Source organism: Apteryx mantelli, chromosome 1 (genome assembly GCF_036417845.1).
Source record: "Apteryx mantelli isolate bAptMan1 chromosome 1, bAptMan1.hap1, whole genome shotgun sequence".
Lineage (NCBI taxonomy): Eukaryota > Metazoa > Chordata > Aves > Apterygiformes > Apterygidae > Apteryx > Apteryx mantelli.
The window spans coordinates 107,406,901-107,421,834 of NC_089978.1; the positions used below are offsets into that span (position 1 = coordinate 107,406,901).

Genomic DNA, 14,934 nt, shown 5'->3' on the forward strand with positions numbered 1-14,934 from the left:
GGGTCAGTACTGGGTGCAGTCTTGTTCAACTTCTTCATCAGTGACCTGGATGAAGGGACAGAGTGCACCCTCAGCAAGTTTGCTGATGATACCAAACTGGGAGGAGTGGCGGATACGCCAGAGGGCTGTGCTGCCATTCAGAGAGACCTGGACAGGCTGGAGAGGTGGGCAGAGAGGAACCTCATGAAGTTCAACAAAGGCAAGTGCAGGGTCCTGCACCTGGGGAGGAATAACCCCATGCACCAGTACAGGCTGGGGGTTGACCTGCTGGAAAGCAGCTCTGCGGAGAAGGACCTGGGAGTGCTGGTGGACACCAAGTTAAGCATGAGGCAGCAATGTGCCCTTGTGGCCAAGAAGGCCAATGGTATCCTGGGGTGCATCAGGAAGAGTGTTGCCAGCAGGTCGAGGGAGGTTATCCTCCCCCTCTACTCAGCCCTGGTGAGGCCACATCTGGAGTACTGCGTCCAGTTCTGGGCTCCCCAGTACAAGAGGGATGTGGCACTACTGGAGCAAGTCCAGCGAAGGGCTGCAAAGATGATTAGGGGACTGGAGCATCTCTCTTATGAGGAAAGGCTGAGAGAGCTGGGTCTGTTCAGCCTAGAGAAGAGAAGGCTGAGAGGAGATCTTATCAATGTGTACAAGTATCTGAAGGGAGGGTGTTGAGAGGATGGGACCAGACTCTTTTCAGTGGTGCCCAGCGACAGGACGCGAGGCAACGGGCACAAACTGAAACACAGACAATTCCACCTGAACGTGAGGAAAAACTTCTTTGCTGTGAGGGTGACCGAGCACTGGAACAGGTTGCCCCGAGAGGTTGTGGAGTCTCCTTCTCTGGAGATATTCAAAACGCGCCTGGATGCAATCCTGTGCAATGTGCTCTAGGTGACCCTGCTTGAGCAGGGGGGTTGGACTAGATGATCTGCAGAGGTCCCTTCCAACCTCAGCGATTCTGTGATTCTGTGAAATGTTGGAGGGAAAAGGTTCCCTGTATATGTTCATTTAGTAATCAACTGAAAAAATCCTTCTGATATATCTATTAGATATTCTGAAAACTTATTATGAAATAATTATATATATATTTATATTTTTATATGTATGTATCTGTATATACGCATACACCATCCCATCCCATTTCAAGCTCTGTGCTATTTATAATCTATGAAAAAATTGGAAGTGGAAAGTTTACAGCTGGGTTTTTCAGTGCTTATTGTTACACCAGCATTACTGCATGCCAGCAGATTTGTGGACGAATATCCATCCCTAAAATTTTTCCAGCAGTTTCTGCTCTGTTTTACCTTTCGGTGATGGATATAACAGTTGTTCCATGTTCTATACTAGAAATAAGAGTTAGAGTGGTCTGTGGAAATTTAAGAATTCCCACACTTCTGTAGCTATGCTATTATAAGCACAATGTAATAAAGCATTCTCTGTAGGAAACGTGTTTTTTCTTTACCTTTTAGTAAAGTCTACACACTTGTAATAACTGAATGCATGGATGAAACAGCAAATACACATAGTTTTTTTCTGACAGAAAATTTTCTAATCTCCTTGAATGCAAATGCTTTGGCTGTAGTTAGATGGTAACATGCTATTCCTTCACTTAAGTTCTCTGCTTCATTTATTGCTGAGAACAAACAATGCTCAGGTGGTGATCTCAACATAGAAGAAAAGGTTAAAACAGTAAAATGTTGTTCTGGAGAACTAGATCTTGTTTGCTACTGCCATGAAAGTCTTACGTTAGGCTTGGCATGTTGTGGCCACCTTGACAAGCTTGGTACAACCAGTGCCCCACTCTTTTCTGAGTGCAAGTTTGGAGGTGAGGGGAATCTGGTCTGCAGAGCTCTGGGCTCTTGCAGCTGCCCCTGGTGGAAGCTATACTCAGAAAGCAGCAAATGGCACATTCACTGAAAAACATTCTGTAACATCTTAGATTGAACATCCAGAATTACTACATGCTTTAGGTAATTTTTGTTTGCTAATTGCAAAACAGTCAATGCTGTTTTACCCTCTAGCTGTTAGGTCAGAGTACCAGCGTGGTAAATTCCACAAAAAGGCAAGTACTTCATTTGGTACAGAGTTCACATTGCTTACCTCAGATAAAATGTAAGATAGCAGGTTGGACACAGAGATGTAGAATAACCTGTTTTGAGTAAGGCAGAGGTTTTGTGGGAACAGGAGTGCTGTAATAGATCCAGACTTCTCTGCTGTTTCTCAAGATGGCTGAGATAGGGTTGCATAGACAACCTTCATTCTGCCATCTCCTGTCACATTCGGTCTTAATGCAGTTCTAATGTCGGGATTTTGAATTTAGTAAAGATCATCAGGGTCTGTGAGCCTTATGAATTTTGTGTGATTGCAGATGTATTTACTTTTTGAGCTTCTCTTAGCATAAAAAAATCAGGATGAGAGAGAATATGGGTTAAATTTATTATGCTGTCCTTCTCTAAAAATGACATACTTCTTGCTGAATCCTTCTTCAAAAGGAAAATGTGAGGACAGCAAAGGCTTTGTTTCAGAGATTAAGCTAGGTGGGTTTTGAAAAAGTATTCTTGCATGTGAGTCATCAGGTACCTTCTGCAAATGCGCTTCAAATGTTCCACACTTACACCTATCTTTTTAAGCAGGTCAGCTGCAGAGAGAAATTCCTAATAGTGTGAAGTATGCTTTTTTGTTCAGTTGCGTGGAGAAGATAAATATCTGTCGGAGGCAGAAAATTAGATTAAAAGATTTTTAATGCAGCTTTTCAGATTTTCTACCAAAATTAATGAAATCGAGCATGTTTTTTCATGCTGTCATTGTAAAAGATTTAAAAAAATACAGTAAAAGGAGGAAGAGGAGTCTAAAAGCACAGCTGAGTTGTTCAGTATGTGCTAAGAACTCAGAATCAACCTATGTGAAACTTCTAGAAATAACATTTCTTTTTTTTTTTTTTTAATTGAGAAGCATGAAATAAACATCATTCCAACTTCTTAAGTAAGGGAAAACAAAAAGAAAAATAACTAGAAGTAGCAGAGTGACTACCTGAAAGATATTAAACCATGTGAATTGCTTGCCCTGATTTGCTGTGGGACGGAAGGTGCTCATTTGAGGTCTTAAAGTTTAACTGTGTCTTAATAGGTGTTTTTATATGCCCTAATATCACATTGTTTCTTCTTGTTGTGAGATACCTAATTTGCTAACATAGTATAATCCAGCCCTAGTGAAAATAACCAAGGCAATTAAGTAGTTTGTGCTTTTGTGGTCACTTAGCTTAATAGACAAACCAGAAACATTATTGCTAATGTATCTTTTGGGTCAGGTTTTCAGTTGTGCAAATTGCTGTAATTTTCCAGACTTCAATGTTAGTAAGCTATTTGAAGGTTAATTTACATAGAACAGGGTTCTGGCATAACCTTTTTCTTTCTTGGCTCTGTGCCTAATCTCACAACTGCAACACAGTGTGATTTCTTACCCCCTCCCCCCCTTCCCTCTACCTGCCCCAGCACTTCAGGAAAATAGACCTTTTTGGCATAATTCCCTGTTCTTAGACTTTCAAGGTGAATCCTAAAATCTTCATTTTCCACTTGGTTTTGACTTTTCTCCTTCCTTCTCTTCCACTCCTCGCACAATTGCATTGATAGTCATTATTTAAATTTACTACCTTGACGTTCATTTTCACACAGTTAATATACTCATCTTTATCTTAAAACTAGCTAGTGTACTAAAGCCAAAGTTAAATAACAGAAGTTAAATAATAGAAGGTACAGTGTTGTGAATCCTCGGATGTCATATGTTGGCTTGGTTTTTAGCTTTAAGTAGTCAGTATGTTGAGTCATATGTTTAGTTAGTGATGCCATTCAAAGGGACAGTGAGTGCAGTGGTGCACAAACCTGGTTCATTAGAAATCTCATCCTTAGTCAGAAGAACTTTTTCCAGGATGCAAAATTTGAATAAATCTTAGTGGAAAATACCCAGGCCTCTAACATGCAGTTTTTCTGAGAGAATTTGGTTTCTTGCCTGTTAGTTTGCTAAATTGTTTTTAATCAAAAGCGTGATAATTAGGTCATCTGAAATGTACTCGTTTTATTGTTTGGATTCCAAGCTTGTGTCATACTTCAGTAATTTCCTTTGTGTTTCTGATTTGCCTTCTGTTTTAAGGCATTAACACTAATTCTCTTTTAGAAATTTTGCATTCGATCTATCTGTTTTCCCTTCCACATTTAAATAACTTTGTTTTGGAGCTTCCCTCTATACTCTGTGTACTCAGATAAAAATATCTGTGCTTATCATTAATATTCCAGTGGAAACAAAGTTAGACCCAAGCTGACTACTTGACAATCCAGTCCCATCGCATGTTTCCTGAAGTTCATTTGGTGGACCTGCAGAAGGCCAAGGGCTTCCTAAGGCTGTAGGGGTGTTATTTTGTGCCTTTCTGAAACTGGGACACAAGATACTTGCAAGTGGGATGGTAGCACCTGCAGTAGTCAACGTCAAGGAAGAATGTTGTGATGAATAAACTACCATCATCTTGGCCTGGCTGGCTAGAAGAGCACAGGCTGCAGGTTACATGCAGCAGTTGCTTCCCCTACATTAATTCCCTCGGCTGTCTAGAGCAAATGTATATGGCTTTGCTCTCTGTATACCGGCTGCTGCTTGTTACTACTGCTGACGCGGTTCCTCTCCTGGAATTAGCTCTCCCCCAGCTCAGTCTCAGTGCTGCTGGTGAAATCCACAGTCCAGATGGAATCTATTTGCAATAAAATATAGTTGCAAAAGCATAATGCACGCTAATCTTTCCAGATTTTAAAACATCTGTCTTCAACACCTTTTCTTTTTTTTCTTTTTTTCACCCAGTGATTGAGTGTATGTTTTTGTTTAAGTTGTTATTTGGCAAAATCATAGTTTAAGTGTATCAAAATGGATTGGAGTTTATTGCAGGCAAACATGAGCCACTTTCCAAAACCAGTAACTAGTCCTTAGTTATTTTATATCCTAAATTGAAAGTTTTCCCCAATTTTTTGTCTGAAGTTAATAGCTGCAGACAGAAACCTCTTCTTAAAATGAATGGAGCTAATGCTGGAGTACCATGAGTTCTGAAACATAGTTAGAAGGAAAACTAATCATTCTTTTAATTTGTATTCTGCCATGGTCCCTGTTGTAGCTTATTAGAATACTAAAATGAAACTTTCTTCTGCTAACTTTTTCTCATTTCTGGAACGGCAAGAACTAGCATAGTTCAGTTTCCTTCACTTTCCCTTTCCTTCAGTGTTGTCTTCATGAAGTAACAGGACGATGCACAATTCTGAGGAAAGTGAATAAATAATACATTGGTGTCAGCTCTTACTAAAGTGATAGATTAAGAAAAGAAAATCACTAGATATGCATTGCAGATCTGTAGCTTAAACATGGCTTGTAAATATGTGATTACGTACATAGCAGTGGAATTGTACTGGATGTGCTTTTTAAAACAGAGATATGCTCATCAGAGCTACAGTAGTTGGTATGTTTTTACTTAAGTCAGTGTTCCAAATGGAACTGATTACCTCTTAAGGCAGCCTGAAACCCCAGTATATCTGTGGCATCAGAAATAATGCTGAAACTACTCAACTCCAGATACCCTGTTTGACCACACGTAGGCCACATAGATGATTTGTATTAATGACAGACTGTACTACTTTGGTGCTTGAGAGAGGCATTATTTCCCTGACAGGAAATTGGATTTTAATATCCCTTACGTGGGAAGGTTGAGGCAACAGCTTCAAAGCTATGATGCCCATGTGTCTACTGTTAATGGAAATTGCTGCCCCTGTTTGCCAAAAGTCTCCACTGACGGGAGAATGAGATACATAATGCTGAGTGTGTGAGGATTGCAAATACCTTCATGGCTGCATTCAGGCCTAACAATTTACCTCCGTTGTTTACTGCTGTATCATTAAATTCAGATGACGATAATATGGTTTTATGAATACGTGAGCTTGTCAGTGTATCAAGTAATTTTTTTGAGCAGCCTTTGAAAAATGCTGTCACCAGCGCCACTAAGCTAAGGCAAAGTGTCAACAATTTCTTGTAAATGAGACGCTGCAGTCTGTGGTGCTAATAAAACCCTGGCTGGGATGGTATCAAGGGAATATAGAGAAAAAGCTGTCAAGGTATCATGGCTCCAAAAGAAACAAGACTGAGTCATACATGCTTACCAAAGAAGGTAAATTGTAATAATAACAGGAAGCACGCATACCTGCTACATATATTAAATAAAGCAAACTCCCAGGCTTCTGAGTGTTCACATTCATTTTGTAGTAAACCTTTGTTTGAAAACTGTGGATTTAAACTGAATACTGAGGTGAAAGGTGTGCAAAATAAGCTAGACACAGTGGCTGGAAAGCAGTGCTGTAGCGATGCTAATTGTGAAAGGTGAAAGGGCCCCAGTGCCTTTAGTTAGACATGGAGAAACAGAGATCTGTGCACTCGGCAGCAGAGAGGTTTTTGTCCTGGTTTGCAAACTTGTTGCTCTATTGCAAATGTTGAAATGAAACTGCATTCCTTTGCTGAACTAGTCTGTTCTGTATCTCTTTGAAGATGCTCCAGGATGATAACAGTGATTAAATCCAAAGAAACAAAACCAAGCATAATTTTTCATGTTTCTCACAAGTCATAATACCTTTTATGATACTAAAAATACATCAAGTCCTCCCACTGTCTTTGTTTGCCACAGAAGCACAATATTTATACTAAACTTGTGTCTTCAAGCACAAGGCTCAAATTTCCCTTATTACTGGCAAATACTGGGGGACACCCCACCTTTTCAGCAGCGTCTGACCCCTGCAAGTAGCTGAGGGTGAGAGGAGTGGTACTAAGGAACTACAGCTTTTTTCATGTCTGTCACAGCTGTGGCCTTTGAGAAGATAGGGTCATCTGTGCTTGCACGCTCAGCGTGGTTACCATGGTTGGATCTTGGGAGGGCCTGAAGTAGTGGAATAGCACTGGTTTCTACTGTAAAACTGCTGTTTTTACTGGTATGACTTGCTGGAATACGTCCCTGGCTGTTGCATATTTGTGCAGTTTGCTCTGTGTAATGCTGCGTTCTGTATGGTGGAGCTTGATTAAATCGTCAGGCTGATGCTCGTCCAGTTACTCTCTGGTATCAACCTCGTTCAAGGAGAATCTTGCTGAGAGGGTGTAAGGCACTTCTCCCCTTCCCCTTTTCTTTGGAAGACAGCACTGATAGGGAAGCAAACTGACTTGTCTTTGTTTTTAAAATAATATTTTAAAAAGGCATCTGAGAAAATACTTACTTGTAGAAAGAGATTGGAGTGTTCCTTCAGAAGCCTGGGTATAGTTAGGTACTTCTGTACGATGAGGCTTTAAGGAAATTATCATGAACTTCTAAAGCCCAATTACAGACACCTTAATTCTGTAAATATATGGCAAATGGTTCCGTTTAGGTGTCAAAATCTAAGGCAAAAATGCTTCTGTTTTATTTGTTCCTTTTCCTTATACCTTGCAATTAAATAAATTCTGTGAAATACTGTCCCTGTGGTTGAGTCTTGCAGAATATGTTACAAGCAGAAATAAGATTTTTCTAGGAGTGATCAAAATAGCTGATAGAATATTCTAGGACATCTTTTGTGCAAGCTCTGGCGAATACTCTCAGGAATGTGATCCTGTAGCTGTTGTAGTCTTCCAACATGTGCTGCTTTTTTACCCGCTCGGGTGTTTAGTTCATTAGCAAGCAGCAGGTCAAAAGGGAGGTGTGACTAAGGGTTACCCTTATGTATTTACTTCTGGGGAATTAGTTGAGAGTAAAGCAAGGTCCGCTGTAATGGCAGGCATAGCCAACCAGTGCATACAGAGTATCACAAAGTGAGTTGTCACGCACAGCTCAGGTTGTTTATGCACTGGTAAAGACCATGCTTTCCAGAAATTGTTTGATTTCTAAGTGCAGCTTCTTTTTTAACTTCCTTACGCATTTCAACATTTATGGTTGCAACTGCAGATAACAACACCTAGGAGAATCGTGTTCGTTATAACAAAATGTCCATATAAATAAAAATATAAATAAAAATGATTTGCTTCCACTGGTGATACTGAAACAAATTCAGTCTGTGGTTTTCACTGTTCTAGAGGGTGACTGTAGCTCAGCAATAGTTTCTCAAAAAAGAAATACAGATTTAAAGGAGAATTCTGTTCTGCCATCCTGCTGCCTTCACCCCCCACCCCCCACTCCCCCCCACCCCAAAAAAATACAAGGTTGCCTTCATGTTAAGAATTTCCCAGCAGAGTGCTGTGGACTTGCATAGCCAAGTGAGTTGCCTTTATGGAGCTAAAAAACAGATGGTAATTGGATGCATGCATGCAAATTTTTTTTGAAGTGGATTTCCATGTGTCTAATTGACTTTCCTTTGTTTGTTTCATTAGTTTGTTTTTGTTGTCCTTTATTTTATTTATTTATTTTTTTTAAACTTTGAGCTTGCCAGTGTCTGAAAGTAATTATTCATGTGAAAGGAAGAGGAAAAATAATTGCACTTTTTTTTTAAACATGCTGTTTGTTCTTGTATGTCTAGCATAGGTGGGAGAGAGAGAGGAAGACAGAGAACAGCTCTCTTTAGTGTTGAAAGGCAACTCTGTGCACAATTCTTTTTTTAAGTGGCATTTCAGTGCAGAAAACTGAACACTATTTTAATAACAGGACAAAGAAATCAGCAGTCATTTCAGAAAATTCCAGATCCGTGTTTGGTTTGACACTGAGCAGGCCTGCATAAATGGCATGCAAACACGTTCACAGCGTGTCTCTGTGAAAAATGTATTGCGGATGAGAAACTCCTGAGGAATTCTCTTGCCTCTGTGTGCATGTGAACTGCTATGTGTTTTGAGCTAATCTGAGCTTCTTTCAAAATAAAAACTGATTCTTTGATGGCAGCATGAAGCAAGCATATTTGGAGTGTTACTCAGCTGTCAAAATATGGTACTGCTGGTGGGGATCCTCTTTTTCATCCCTGCGTGAAAGGAGGAATTCTCTTCTGGCATCTCGCTAGCTGGTTTTCTCCCAGCCTTGCTAATGTTGACTTTCAGCATTTTCTGATTTATCCCTCTTTGTTGGAACATCCCAGGGTCCCTGATTCTCCACAGGGGGGAAGGGAGCTGGAGAAGCAGGTGCCTTCTGGTCCTCCCAGTGTTTCTGAATAAAACGTTCTCACTTGTCACCTTGAAGTCATTGTGTTGCTGACAGAGCGTTCTCGCTTTCTTCATTTAGTGATGATAAGGTAGCAGAAGAGCAGCCAGAGGAAGACGAGGAACTAACAGTTGTGGAAGATGATGACGCTGATGATGATGACGATGACGGTGATGAAATTGAAGAAGAGACAGAGGAAGAGTATGAGGAGGCAACTGAAAAAACAACCAGTATTGCTACCACCACCACCACCACCACAGAATCCGTGGAAGAAGTTGTCAGAGGTAAATTTGTGGGCATTTATCTTGGGGCTGGAAAGTTAATCTTCTCGCTTTGTATATTTGCCCTTTACAACAACAAAAAATGTTCCAAACAGCAAAATATCCTATGTTGCAGCATTCTTATGCTTTGTCTTCTATGATTTGCAAGTTGGCTCCACCTCCACTTTCCTTTTTTCATTACGTATATTCTTCAGAGGTCTGTCTTCCTAGAAAGTCTGGTCATTGTATATTATTTGCATGGAAGCTAATAGTTTTTTTTTTTTTTTCATAAAGTATCATTAAAAAAGTTTGACTGTGTAACAAATAACACAAAAATTGTTTGTGGGGGACGTTGTGTGCATTTGTTGCAGAATAGCGAATGTCAGTTTAAAGCAGGAGGTAGCGCTAGCTGGTTTGCTCTCTAACATTGGTGATTAGCCATTTTGTAAAATGTTACATATCTATTTCCAACATTTCTCTATGAACTAGTAATTCAGGAAAATTAGATGAAATTAGAAATAACTATGCAGAAAAGTGAGCCTGGCTATTTTGTTTTATTGGCTAGGTGGGGAGAGGGGAATAGGAATACAGTGATCAGAGAAGAAAACATGGAGTGGAAAAAAACCCCCTTCATTTCTAAAGGTTTTTTTTCCATAATGTTTTGTAGATGTTAAAATAACTGCATTTTAAACATTTTAGTTTTAGCCTCATCAATGGACGTCAGTATTTTTAAATACCACATTTCCCCCTACAATACATGTTTAAATGAATTCTTCCTATATTTCAGTTTTAATCAAAACAATTCCATATGATGGAAATCTCTGTAAGACATATGATAATTCTTCTGCCGTGCTTACAACTTCCGCAATAAGTGCAGGAGTTGACGACAGAAAATGAGATGAAGAGCTGCAGTTAAAATGAACGGAGTCAGAACTTGCAGGAGGCAGAGGCAAAATGACAGTGATTGGGAGTGCAGTGAAACAAGGCTGAAAGCATCTGGCCTGGCTCCCTTCATCTCACCTCTTACCTTGAGGGGTGCTAGTTATCAAACTGCCCCCACTTTGCTACGTGTGGCTAGTTGTCCTTTCATCTTGAACCACGCTGCTGTTGTTTGGCAGAACAGATAGGGAAGGAGGGAGGCGAGGGCTCTTGGCTATGGTTTTTCACACATATAGATGACCAAGGTGTCCAAGAGATACTTTGGAATGGGGAGAGTTTCTTCATTTAGATTTTTCTTTTCTGCCTGTGTGCAGATACACTCTCTCATCAAAAATATTAATACTTCAATGAAATTACTTGGAAATGTTTCCTTCTGAGGCTGGAGAGGCAATTGTATGTGTCTGTCTTATGGAACTCTGTTGAGTGTTTTGCTCAATTATTGGAGGGCTATTTTGGCAGCAGGGGGAAATTATATTTAAATCTTTAAGCCAATTAAATGTACTTCCATATGTGAGCTTTCATGGCCCAGGGGTGAAACGGCCTGTTCTCACGAGTAAATGAATATTTTAAAAAAAACCCAAAACCTTTAATGGGATTTTGGAGGAGTGGAAATGAGAACAAATTAGGTAGAGTGTGTTTCTTCACTGAGGTTGATATTTCAAAAAGGTTAAGATGTTTAGCCTTCAGGAAATTATTATGTAATAATATGAATGTAAAATACGAAAAAGATGAGGCAAAGTATGGAAGCCACCTTAAAAAAAAATTCTTTAAAGATGTATATGCTTGCTAACAAACAATGAAAAGCTGTTGTCCTGTTTTTCCAGAGTCTAAAAGTAACCACCTTTTGGTTAGTATCTGTCAAATATGTGGTAAAGACAAGAACAGGGCTGCAAATGAGTTGAGGGCAATGCGTTTGGGATACAGATTTTCAGAGCAGTTCTGCCACAGCTCCTCAGGCTTTCCAATTTGCAGCTTTCTTGCAGGGGGCTGGGGCATGCTGATATTGCTGCCTGGTGGGTGTAATTGATGCCTGACAGAACTGCACTGTGCAAAACGCTTGTTCACTTGTAAATGAAGAAGCACACAAGTAATATATAGCTTTGGCCCTTGCTTCTCCTTCCCTTGTTGCACTTGAAAGCTCCCCCCAGGGCACATTGATCCTCCTGATACTGCCAGCAGATCCCAGATAGAAACTTCTGCGGTAAGCATCTGCTGTAAACTTGCTGTTGCAAACAGAAGAAAAGTTTTTCATTTTCAGTGCATGTGAAAAAGGCAGAGGTGTCTTGTAGGCTATTTATGTACAAGTGTGCCACTCTATGGAGACAGCTTAGAAGCCCCTCCAGATGGGCTGAAGTGTCAGATCTTCATTCTAGTGGGCTTGAGCTCTGTTCAGGCCTAAAAGTTACTTTTCCCAAGTGTTAGTCAATGCAGTTCAGAAAATGTATCCTAGAATACTCTCCGTGGGCACTTTACAGCACGTTTTTTGCTATCCTTCCTGGAGCTGTGACTAATATTGTTATATAGCACTGAAGAGCACAGAAAGTGGCTTTGTCCAATTTTGTAGGAGTTGCTTTTCCTATGTGAAATCAACACGGACTGGTACTCTTCTAAAACCATAAATTAAGATCTAATTGTGGGCTGGTACTGAGCCTTTTCTCCCACAAATCAATGCAATGATTGCCATCAACCATAAATAACCAAAAAGCATAAATGTAATGTTATACTTCAAAGACATTTGAGCTATTGTAGAATCAATTTGTCAGGCAGTTTTATTTCTATGTGTATTTTAATAAATTGTGATCAAAATAGCAATAGTAGAACTACTTTCAGACTTATTTTCAGTGAAAAGAAAACAATTACAGTCTTGCTTAGAGAATGACAGATGCCATTGACAGGAAAATAGTCTTTTCGTTCATTTTCTTTAGCAACCATATTTTTATAAGCTATAATGTTTATTCAAAAAAATGGGGGAAAGGGATAGTTTTGTTTATTTATTTACATCCTTTTTCCTAGCACAATACTTGCCAATATTCCCTTTCTTGCCTTTGGTGAGGGTTCATCTCTACTCTTGGTTTTCAGATGGAGTAGGACAACTGGAGTTTGAACTTTCAGATACACTGTTGCTGGGGTTCAAATGTTAAATCTAGTTCATGGTGGGACTGAGGCTACCGGGATGCAAAGAGTCAATTAATTTCAGGTCTGCATTTTTCACCTTCAGTCACTGGGAGATGTTATCACAGAATTTGTGCTGAACAAAGTGTGATTAGTTTTTATGAAGCCCTGCAGAAACACTGTGGCTCTAGATTTTGTGTCTGTATGGAGCAGGGGGGGTAACTTCGATGGCCAGGTATAAGCACCAGAGCAGTCTGAGCTCTGCTGTCATCGCCGTGTTGCAGAGCTGCTACTGAGACATCCAGGCTCCAGGTGACTCTTGCGGTGTGTGACCGAAGCAAGCAGAAATTCGGCTCTCCCAGCATGTGTAATTGTTTGTGATTTTTTTTTTTTTTTCTGCTCTCCTTCAGTGCTGTAGGGGATAAGAAAAAACAGTCTGTCTTAGCTTACGGAGAAGAATAAGCGATTTGAACTTAATGTTTCCTGTCAACATAGGAGTCAGTCAGGTCTCATTTAAAGGAAAGCAATGGAGTCAGTGCAGCAGCCTGGCAAAAATGCTTGGCAGCTTTTTTGTGTACCTATCAGCAGATGTGAGAAATTCAGCAAAAGCTTGACCTGCCTCGTCTGTCATATAATGTTGCCCTTTAGCAATTGGTTTTGCTTTCTCTTATTCAGCTGGATTTCTTTAAACATTTAGGAAAGAATTTAAGCAGTGCTGCTTGACGTGACATTTTAACTATGCTTGCAATCTGGAGTTGCAAGTGAGAGACCATATGCTGGTTGCCTAGCAAGAGAAAAGTAGTCTGATGTTGGTATGGCAGCTCTTGGCCTTATTGATCTAGGATACCTTTTGGTGCAGATTTATGTATTTAAGAGTCTTTAAATTCATTCAGTATCACCTACTATCTGTTCTAAGGCAAGGCAGATTATCACTAAAATTTCTAGTCCCATCAGCTGTAAATTTTGGGATAAAATTAGAATATTAATCCTATACGCTAGATCAGATAGGCTTTTTTCACTCAATTGTTTTGTCCTATTTTCTTCTATGAAAGGTTATTATCTTTCTTTTCAAGTAGTTGTTCTTCGTTTTTCCTCATTTGCTTTAAGGCTATGACGTATGCTTTATTTGGAAAGTGATAATGTGTAGTTATATTCCATATTAAGAAAAAGTCTACACAGTTCTATAAAAAATAGTGTACACTGTGATAGCTACCTTTTTTCTTTCTTACAAATGAGATCTTCATTAAAAATGATAATCCAACATGAACAAGAGCTAATAAAATTAACGTAATTGTTTTGGATTAAAATAACTGATAGCATTTAATTGGACATTGTAATTTAAAACACAGCTATTTCACCATTTTAGAATACTTCAAGATATATTGCAATTAGAAGAATTTCTTTTTGTTGTTTAGTAATCTTGCTTGATGAAAAAGTAATGTATTATTTATATTTTAGGTCAAGGGCAAACATAATGAAATATTAAATACAGTAATTCTGTTGTTTTACATAAGGTTGGAGGGTGGAGAATGGTTTAATTTGAAATATATCCTGTCAGAAGAAATCCCCTGATAATCTGTTCCCCTAAGAGAAAAGATCATTTTAGTCTATTGAAACAGTAATTAATTGAATATTTTGTTTTGTTGTGTACAGTTTGTTTAACAATGTGCTACCTTGTCTGGACACAGCCATTTAATAGGCTGAAATGCACTTTTGTGCTAATCTTCATATTCAGTGTGTCTTGTCATGTTAGTGTAATCATGGTGTTATATGAAAACTATACATCTTGTAAAACACATAATTTTATGAAATTTTATTGATCTACACCTAAAATCAAGCTGGGGGTTTTGTTTGGATTCTCCTCATCAGTGATAACTGTTTGTCACTTTGGTTCAGAATGTGGTTGTTTTTTGCACAAGTAAATAGAAAATGTGTTTTTATGTATTTGTCCCACATCAGAACTGTAAGGCTTTTTATTCTAGCCAAGTATACCATTACTTTTTTTTTTTTGTATTCCAAATATCCCCCCTCCAGTAGATTAAGAATAAACATTATAGAGAGGAGTTCAATCTTAATTGCTTAGGATGGAAATTACAATTTTAGAGTATTTAACTGTTTTAGAAGAGATGTGCTTTAGTCTTGCATTTAGAACTCATCATTTTGCTTTTTTCTTTTAACTTTCTCTCTAGAAAGTATTTAGCAATTGTGTAGCTAAGGGACCAACTTTATTCCCAGAGCGTGTGCCAGCTCCACAGCTGTCTCTGCCTAATTCCAAAACCTCTTAAAATTAGCTTTTGTCTTTGAATACTCAAATTAAAATTTGGCTGCCTCTTCTAATCATATGTTCATAATGAGAAGTTTTCTTGTTTCAGTGGAATTGTCTTCAAATACTCCCTTTTGATTAATTTATTGAGCAAAACAGTATCGTACCTTTTTGGAACAAGAACAGTATAAGAAAAAAAAAAAGTACATTTA

At 39.0% G+C, this 14,934-nt stretch overlaps 1 protein-coding gene across 2 annotated transcripts in view; it reads left to right on the forward strand.

The window, feature by feature from the left end:
• APP (amyloid beta precursor protein) overlaps nucleotides 1-14,934 on the forward strand; it is a 236,454-nt gene that overhangs the window by 122,991 nt on the left and 98,529 nt on the right. For both annotated transcript variants that reach the window (XM_067299530.1, XM_067299536.1), the window contains exon 6: nucleotides 9,230-9,432. In XM_067299530.1, the coding sequence (XP_067155631.1) occupies nucleotides 9,230-9,432 (203 nt within the window). The remainder of the gene's footprint in view (nucleotides 1-9,229; nucleotides 9,433-14,934) is intronic.